The 9438-nt window shown below is 43.0% G+C and overlaps 3 protein-coding genes across 3 annotated transcripts; all 3 read right to left on the bottom strand.

Annotated features, from left to right (window-relative positions):
- Positions 1 to 882: 882 nt before the first annotated feature.
- On the bottom strand, positions 883 to 1700 carry PV09_09379 (uncharacterized protein; the record flags this gene model as incomplete). The annotated part of the gene is made up of 2 exons (XM_016363432.1): positions 883 to 1447; positions 1507 to 1700. 2 exons carry the CDS (start codon positions 1698 to 1700, stop codon positions 883 to 885), a joined length of 759 nt encoding a protein of 252 aa, XP_016208759.1.
- Positions 1701 to 3485: 1785 nt separating this feature from the next.
- On the bottom strand, positions 3486 to 4295 carry PV09_09378 (uncharacterized protein; the record flags this gene model as incomplete). Its single annotated transcript, XM_016363431.1, has 1 exon — positions 3486 to 4295. One exon carries the CDS (start codon positions 4293 to 4295, stop codon positions 3486 to 3488), a length of 810 nt encoding a protein of 269 aa, XP_016208758.1.
- A 2961-nt stretch (positions 4296 to 7256) lies between these two features.
- PV09_09377 (uncharacterized protein) lies at positions 7257 to 7727 on the bottom strand (the record flags this gene model as incomplete). Its single annotated transcript, XM_016363430.1, has 1 exon — positions 7257 to 7727. The coding sequence occupies one exon, from the start codon at positions 7725 to 7727 to the stop codon at positions 7257 to 7259; it is 471 nt and encodes a 156-aa protein (XP_016208757.1).
- Positions 7728 to 9438: the final 1711 nt, after the last annotated feature.

The following is a 9438-nucleotide window of genomic DNA, read 5'->3' as shown; positions in this document are numbered from 1 at the left end:
GAATGCGTTTCAAAACGCACACGTGTTCTTGAACTATCGTCTTACAGTCTCTTCAGTCGAACCGTTAGTTGCGTGGGAAGCAGAAAAACTGGACTTGAATTAATTTTCCATGTTACTGATTGACAAGCTTCCTTGCAGTCTCGAAATGCCTGAGGCCTTAACATGTGTTGCCTTGCGACACACAGCCACACCACGTGCACAGCTTACTCATCTGAATAATACAACCGGATTGGCCCACGCTCCGCTTGGAGGTACCGACAAGGGTGGCAAAAATGTACAAATTAGCCAAACATCGCAGTAAGAGGCCTGAATAAATTCTTCTTATATCTCTGGTGAAATCTAATGGGCCATCCAAAGCTATAGATTAAATATGGAATTAGTACAGGTTAATAATTAACGTAGTGGTAGGAAAATACTAAAATGCAATATTTCAGAGTCTAGAATGGGCCAGGCGCGATAGTGTCAACCGAAAGGTAATTTTGAATTCTATTAACCTTTGCTTATGTATAAGTAGTTCAAGTTCATATCTAAAAATATTTCAAAAAATCCAGTGTGGTGTGTGCAAGGTGCAACGCGCTCAAAGTCGAAGTACCGACTGATTTTCTCGCCACGGCGTGATTCTCGCTGCGCACGGACAGACGTTATATGCTAAGCTAAATTATGTGATTGATTTCCACTAGCACTAGCGCGGGGGACAAATCTCAAAAGGGGGACAAAATCTCAAAAGCGGGGGGACAAATCTCATCAGCCAGTGATACCGTCCCGATTACCGTGCCGTATACCGAACCATACCGTACCGATCGGTAAATACTGTTACCGTGGGGCACCCTAGAGCCAAGTCTTGTCGAGACTCTACTGTAAATACAACACTTTTCAGCTAGATTACGGACGTTTTAATCCTTTTTGAAGGACAAATACTGCCCGTCTAAATGCTTTCCTTTGAAAACCAATTTCCTTCTCACGCTTAGATATCTCTTTGTTTTGAGTTTCAACTTGTTTCGTGAGTTGCTTATATGCTGTAAGAATTACATGTGCACTTCTTAAAATGTCATCGAAGTCGCTATGACCGTTCAGTCCTGCTTCAACAATATCGTCCCTTTCTCGGAGGTATTCATTGATAGCTCGTTCTGCTTCCAAAATGCCAGTTTGATCTATATTTTCGGCCTTTACTGCCTCTTCTAATCGCTGCATGTGCGCATCACGTATTTTTCTAAAGCTCGTTACTTTCACGCGTTCCCCGTTCCTAAATGTCTTGACCTTTCGGCCTTCAAAGTCAATGTAATGGGCCTGCTGTGGAGGGGGATCTGTTTTACGGAAAGCCTTTTTCCGGGGCAAGGTCTTAATTCTACCTCCGTGGATGTCCCTGAGAAGTTGAATGCCAGAACGATTAATGTGTGGATCACTATACCGCTGTTCAAGATCTTTTACTTCCCATAACTTAGGCTCCCTGTATCACATGGTAAGTCTCTAGATGCGAAATATACAAAGCGGACACAATTGTGTCACCTGTCTAAACCTTGTAACCTTGATGCTATTTCATCAATTTCATTTTCAAGGCGTGTAGCAATGTAATAGTGTATCATTTCCTCAAGAGGGCAAATGGTATTGTAACATTGCTGCACAATCCCTCTTTTGCGCCCTTGAACGATTACGCCCAGAATCTCAACAGTGTGAGCAACTTCTCTCGCGTGGTGAGCCATCTCGATGACGGAAAGCTCTCAGATATTTGCACAGTCATTCAGCACGATCTATTATATTCCGAACCGAACGTATATATTTAGACCTTACAGTATGAACTGTTCTCTCTGTTACTATCTTTAGTCGTTCCCATGATGTAGTATTCCTAACACCACGTAGACATAATCGAATTCTGTTCACACTGGAAGCCGGCCTACATCATGTCCTCTTATGTTAAAATTCTGGAAGGGAAGATGTAAGATTTGAGTATTTCAGGAAATTCTTAATGTGGAACTAGAGTATCTAAGTGAGATCACTTCTGCAGCTTAGAAGTTCTTGAGAATCTCAGATAATTGAGATTTTTGTCCCGAGTAATCGTACTACTACCGTCTACGTTCCTATAGTAACGGAATAATGGAGCATATTCAACAATACATTAAAGCTTCATTTGAAGATGTAACTATTTACTACTGGTGGAGACATAAGGATGGCTTTTGCTCTAGTCCAGCGTTGGAACGCCCAGACTGTCTATGTGCGATGTCCATATTGCACAAGTTTCCCACGCATGACTTCAACGGTAATTACAAGGACATCATGCGAGCCGCCCACTGCAACACTAGCTCTTATGTATCCTTTCCCTCTCACAGTTTCGCATATCCGTTCTCACTCCGAGACGGCACAACAAGATATGAGATTGACAAGTCTGCGGACTTTATTATCGCACTGGACTCAGATACTGCTGTAGACACTGCAAACATTGAAGAAGTTCTAAATAAACGTGAATTCAATGACACTGGCCATATAGGGCAGAAGGGTTTGGAGGATGCCAATGAAATAATTACGATCGGTGAAAAAATAAAGAAGACCTGGAAACATATATCGCCTATTATCACTACCCTATTTAAAGCAGCACTTCGCCTCGGACACTACCCAAGGTCATGGAGAATAGCAACCATTGCAGTCCTGCGCAAGTCCGGGAAGCCAGACTCTACGAAACCTAGCGCGTACAGTGCCATCTCTCTCCTTCTATAGTCATATCGCTTTCAAAGTCTAACACGAAAATACTCATAGCTATAGCTTCCAGTACATCTTTTTATATATCAAATAGATGTCCTCAACCACCATAACGCAAGCACGTATTCCTTAGATACATTGACTTTTTACTACTTCATTACATTTTACAGCCATTTCACCTTCCTAGATACTACTTTATAACAAGCTTAATCCCGTAGGTGATATGCCTGCCTATCGATACACTGGTGCCATCCGTCGCGCCAGGCGGCCCTCTGAACCGGGATAGATGTTAACTGGTTTGGCACGACCCTGCATACCTTGGGTCGTCTGCCTAGTGCTCCGGTGCTTTGGCGGAGCTTACCTCTATATAGTGTTTCTTATATATACAGATATTAAATTCTTAATCTATAAATTTTTATCATTTTCTTAATGAATTTTGACACTAATATTACCAGAACAACTACCAGAAACGGTACACCGTTTATCTTCTGGTATGGTACAGTGTATACTGCTACCGTGGGGCACCCTAACAGGCAGATATAATGTTGATGTCTACCTGACTTGGGTGATCATAGCAAGAGTTGCTACTAGCCGTGAAGAGGTCGAGCCTGTAGCAAGCAATTTCGAGTGACTGTCTATAGGAACCAAGATGATGTATGTAGATGCATAGAAAAGAAACTATCAATTAACTATCACCACCTCAAATAGCTATTCTGACGCGATAGCAAGTATCGCTTTTGAAGACCAAACGAATACCATGTCACTTTGATTTAGTAAAGCTGTCAGTAATCATCTTACAAGTTTTCGGTATTTGGATAGCACAGTAACATTGTCACATTTGCACTCCATGGACAACCCATCATTGCTGCTTTATCGTCAGTTGGATAGAGATAATAGCCAGTGCAATTGACGGTATTGGGTGTGCATGTTCGACTCCCACAGGTGACTAGGTTTCCCGCCAGATGTGTGCCATTCTGATCGAACGGGCAGGATCCTGGTGAGCAGTTCACATTACTGCCGTCATACCAGATGAATCCGCCATATTGATAATCAACAGTATACTCGAATTGCGTGATATTTCCGGCTATATCATTTTCAGTATTTAACTTTAAGCTCACTCCCCCTTCAAGTGGGAAGTAGTACTGTTCCATATACGCATATCCTGGCTGAAGTTCTATAGGTATCTGAGGGTTTCTGTCTTGGTCCACAGCCCACAGATACACAATATTCAGGCAGTAATTGACTACCGTTGCGAAACCAATTGCATTTTGGTCTGTCACAGTTGCTGTGGGTATAGCCATGTATACTTCCGTTTGGGTTGCGCTGTAAATCGAGGTCCAAGGACCAAGTACCGTTGATGTGACAGTCGATGCATCTCTACTATCGTCCCATGAGCCTGAAATTGTACTCATCAAGTCTGGAGAAAGAATAATTGTGGTATTCGCTGTTTCTAGAATGGTCATTGTTGTGATTGGAGGTCCGATAATGGTCGACGGACTTGGCTTTGTCGAGGAGGCATTAGCTATGTAGACTGTGCTAAATGAGGCCGCTGTTATGGATTCCACAGACGTAGATGGGACGACGGCCTCAAATTGAGGATTCATTGCTACTTTTAGGGAGCTAGGGACGCTATTTGGGAGGCTAGACAATATCTTCGCAGTGGAAACACAAGCTTGAATAATGGGAATCATTTTGATTATTAGTTGGTTATTGCGTATGGTGAGCACGGGACTTTGGGATAAAGAGCACATTTCTTATTATGCAAAAGAGACGGCCATTCATGTCCCAAATGAGTTTGATTTCATCTAAATATAACTATATTCGTACGTGGATCTTAGAATCTACGTCGTCTAGGTGTTGGCAACGTGGGAAACAGGGTGAGTATCACTACCCAGAGGGTTCAAGCACTAGTCTCAGAGAATTCTACAAAAATGTTATGTGTTTAGGCAATTCTTTGTCTGTGGCATAATGTCTGTCGTTGTATAGCGAGAATCATGCTGAGGCGAGAAAATCAATCAGTACTTCGACTTTGAGCGCTTTAAACTTCGCATATAGAGTACTAGATTTTTTGAAATATTTTTAGATACTAATTTAAACTACTTATATATATAACTTTAAGTTCTTAGAATTAAAAAAAATTACCTGTTCCCTTCTAGGCTTTAAAATACGGTATTTCAGAATTTCTCAACCCTTGCTCTAATTATAGACCTATATTAATTTCTAAATCAAGTATATAGCTTTTATCGACTCGTTATATTTCACCAGACATATAAGAATTTTTTTTCACCCTCTTACTGTGATGATGATGATGATGATGACGTCCATTTATAGTCCGTTTCAGCCGGTTAGGGCTATGCCAGACTTTCTAAGGCTAGTAAGATGACATGTGTCCTCCTCGAGATACAACGTCTAATCTGCACATTTGTATATGGGCTGGGAACCAAAGCCGACAGTCTCACCCCATAGAAAGAAGGGAAAAGACATGAAAAAACCTCCTTCCAGGCTAGTATCTCTAGACATAGATACCAATCTAAAGGAGAAAAGGGAGGAGACAATTAAGCCAGTGCTCTGCACTCTCCTAACTCGTTCCTTCTCTTAATTATGTAACAGCCGCCTCTTGCCTTAGCATAACAATTTATTTCTCACCAAGTTCCTCCTCAATAACTCTCTTATAAGAACATAGCACTTGAATAGATTGTGTGTTAAGCGAGGCTCTATCAGTTGTGGGCGTGCGCTGATTGCCAGACAACTCCAGATAAGTTAGATGAGGATTTGGTACTCACTCCTTTTTGACATTGCGCTCTATTTAGCCTCAGATAAGAGCAAGCCCCAGACTGAGTTGACCAGGTGGCACCAAGAGGAGGTGACAGATGCGACTTTGCCACTCCACCCTCTTACTGTGATGGTTGGTCAATTTGTACTGCTTTGCCACCCTTGACGATCTCCGAACTGCGGGTGGATTTGATTTGATTTGATTTGATTTGATTTGATTTGATTTGATTTGATTCGATTTGATTTGATTTAAATTGTCATTAACGTCTGTCCCCGCGTCACGGAACGTACCCTGAGACGGAATACTCGCAAGGTTTATGAAGCCTTAATCATTGAGTTGTCGATATATAAATTCATAGACAGTACAACATGGTCCTTTAGCTATTTCTCTACCTCTAAGCAGCCTTGAAGTAAGGGAATTACTAAGCATAGGCGTGCTGTCAACAATATGGTTGTAGCCCAGATACCGTAGCTGGTGCGATCGTGTCACCCCTGCTTAGTTACGGTAAGAACATCTGCGAATTCCGCGCCACCCGAACATGTCTTGCCAAAAGCTCCATCCAGAACGACTAGATTCGATTTTTGCTCAAAATCAATAACAAAGCCAAAGTTCGGTAATCAAAAAAATCAGAAATACTAGGAAAGACGAAGGTTATAAGCTATAAGGACTTTGAGGAAGCACGATCAAAGCGTGCAGAGAAAGAGGCTGCGAAAAATACCAAAGGCAAGGGTAAAGGCAGCAGAAAGCCAAAAAATGTTGCGCCAGATGTAGCAACAGAGGACAATGGAGGATCTAGTTGGAAGCGTAGGAAGTCATCGTAAGAGGCAGATACCGGTACGCCCGAATAAGCTAAATTCTCGTTTCGTCTCTTTTCCAATGCTTTATACCCATGGAACTGTATCTTCCCCAGCATGTATTACCTTTAGATTCAGATATTATTTTCACCAGTATAAGGATTTTATCCTTAGCAAATTAAAATTTCTTAATACGCTTCTCATCGCGTCAAAGCAGAGGTAGACTTCAGCTACGGAAACGAACGGCGCCATCAAAAAGATCAGTAGGCACGCCAACAGACGGTCGATTATAATATAAATTATTGACTGAGATGGACGAACAGCTATATAATAGGTTCTAACTAATGAAAACGTTATATATTCACGAACTAGAGACCGGTGATGCTTTCAGCTATGAAGTGGCATGTTGCGCCGGGTGGCCCGTTGCACGGGGATGGATGTTAAGGAATCAGGCTAGATGACGGAAAATGAGTGGCACACAGGAGGGCTAGCAGTAGTATTGTAGAGTGATTGCTAGGGAAGTAAGGTTCCCCAGCCTATCTCAGGTATATATACGCAACTAATAGCCGATGGTGTTCCGGTGCCACCGCGGTATAGGCGTGTACCTACGAATTTAGAACTAACTTAGTTATCCGGCTATGGCACGCTCATGCGTACAGCCAGGTCGCGTATCCAGTGTCCCAGCACTCGGGCGATCATGCTACTTCTATGTAAGGTTTCTTACACGTACTTTGGGGACATCGCCGCCATAACCACTATCCTTATTTCTTCTACGTTCACTGGTTGGTTCTCTGCATAATCGAGGTGAAGTAGTACGTCTCAAAGGTGTCCCATACGTTCTACGATATGCTCCAAGCCTTGCTAGAAATGATGAATTTGACTTTATTATATTCATCTGCAATACTATACTCCGTTCCATACGCCTATCAACTCTCTAAGTCAAAACGCGTATTTGAATTGTATAAACGACATGTAACTTTTGATCCATTTAACTAACATCAATCTTCTAGGCCGTTGATTGTTTTTGGAGACCAAAAATCATCATAATTACAGTCGAGAGGAAGCTCCTCCCCGAAAAGTTCCATAAACATGGCGGAGTCATGGTAAATTTCATCTGCCTCGGAAGTCGTGGACTCTGGTGCTTCGGGAGGGACAAGTCTCCTACGATCTGGGCTTATTTCCCGGTGAATTTCGTCGTGCAGCTTGCTGCACACCTGCGTTAATTTCTGAAGAGTTTGGGAACTCTTTGCGTGGTCAGCTAACTCTGCTGCATAGAGGCTCTCGTAGATCGAGCATATTCTCTGCTCTTCGGCCACTTTACTTCGACACTCTTGAAGCAATTTGCCGTATTCGTGAACCTGGTTCGTAACAGTGCAGATGCTGTGACTCATTTGAGCGAGTATTGTTTGAAGCTCAGCATGAGTCATTGTTGCTGGCGACTCTGCTGCCTGACTTTGAAATGCAGCCATGGTATCTGCTCCATCATATGCAGCCATACAGAGACGTAATATCACCTCTTATAGCAGAAATTGCATTATTTTTAGACGACCTAAATATATGTGCGTATCAATGTACCTAATCTGCGAAAGGTTTTTGGAATGGCCCACGTAAAGGCTTTTGCTTTGCTTTAGATTGCCATGAGCGAACTGAAAATCGACATATCTCCCTTATCCCCACAATATCTGACTCCTTCGTGTTATGTTATATAAATAAATAATAGGAAAACAATGCTGAAGAGAATTTCTAAGCTCATGACAGTCTAGGGTGGCGCTACAGCTCTGTGCAGAGCCATGGAATTGCACGATTAGGGGCATCTTGCGCAATACGAATAAAAGAAAGGGCATTTTCTTGGTGTCAAAATGAAGCGTAACCAGAGGATACGTTCTAGCCTGCTCGCGGTCGTCGTCGGCGCAGTGATCATGACCGCCTTAATCCGAACGGGGGCGACTGAGCAATATTTACGCTCCTCGCGGTCTGGAAGTTCGTTTGGCGAGAAATTTTCATCATTAACTGCCCGATTTGTAGAAAGGATTGGATAGCTTCTTGCGAAATGTCTGCTGCCAAAACATCCAACTCAGAAGGTACTTTCCTGACCAGTAAACACAGTATGTCTCCAGTTTCTTCTCTTGAGTTCATGAGAAAAATGTTGTATCGGCTCCAATGGGTCCCACCACAGTCACTGTATCTCGATAAATAGCCTCTTTTGAGCTGTTATTGGCCTCCATCGATACAGGACCTGGTGGTGGCTGACGGCGCTCTCCTTTGAATTTAGATACTAACTACAGAGCCGCTCTGCACTGGTACGCGCAGTTGTTCTAACGCCAGCTTCGCAGCGAACAGATAAAAGTCAATCTCTCGCTCAAATAGGCGATACATTGCGCGAGGAACGACAAGAGCATTCCTGCTGCTCCTCAACTTTCCATGGCTGTGCGATACCGTTGATGTTTCCACTGGAACAAGACCATTGAAAAGTTCGTACAGGACAAGCGAGGGGGCCATCCCCACCAAAGGCATCCCGCGACAACGCTAAAGTTCATCAAGACCAAGACCGAAGGTGCAGCCCAAACTCTGCCCCCTGGATGAAATAGACGTTCCCGATGGCCTTATATTCGGCGGTGAAGCTAGAGAAGATGAATTTATCTTCCCTGGTAGATGTCTCCAGAAATTGCCCAAAAATGTGCTCGCGAATTTGTTGAGGGACGGCTATCGTATGGGGACTTTCCACCGCATCGGCAGAACATCGCAATGGAACTCCATGGTTCTCCGTTACGATCTGGGTTATTCTAGACTGCTCAATTGTGTTGTATAATAAATTTCTTGTCCGATCACCTACCAATACTTTAGATACAAACGGCTTAAACAAATCTTAAACACCAGAAATTCTATACCTGGGTATTGATCGTAGACTTTGGGTTATGTTAAACACTCTACAGGCTACCCCCTAGAGAATTTTGTTACCTCATCGTGGTCGCGCTTGGTTTGTTTAACGTCTTATTCTGAGCCGAAGTAAGGATTTCCTCCTAATACCGTCAAAGCTCGCCGCAAACATACTCGCGATGCTTATCTCATTCTTAAAATCCGCTAAAGGATGCTAGAGAGTCACCATCAGCCTTGTGGCTGTTGTAGGAGCGATTTCCAGCCAATGCCTCCATCCTCATTGGTATCTGCAAGTCCTGTGAT

Source organism: Verruconis gallopava (genome assembly GCF_000836295.1).
Source record: "Verruconis gallopava strain CBS 43764 unplaced genomic scaffold supercont1.64, whole genome shotgun sequence".
In the NCBI taxonomy this organism is placed as follows: Eukaryota; Fungi; Ascomycota; class Dothideomycetes; order Venturiales; family Sympoventuriaceae; genus Verruconis; species Verruconis gallopava.
This window is presented reverse-complemented; position numbering and strand designations above follow the sequence as displayed.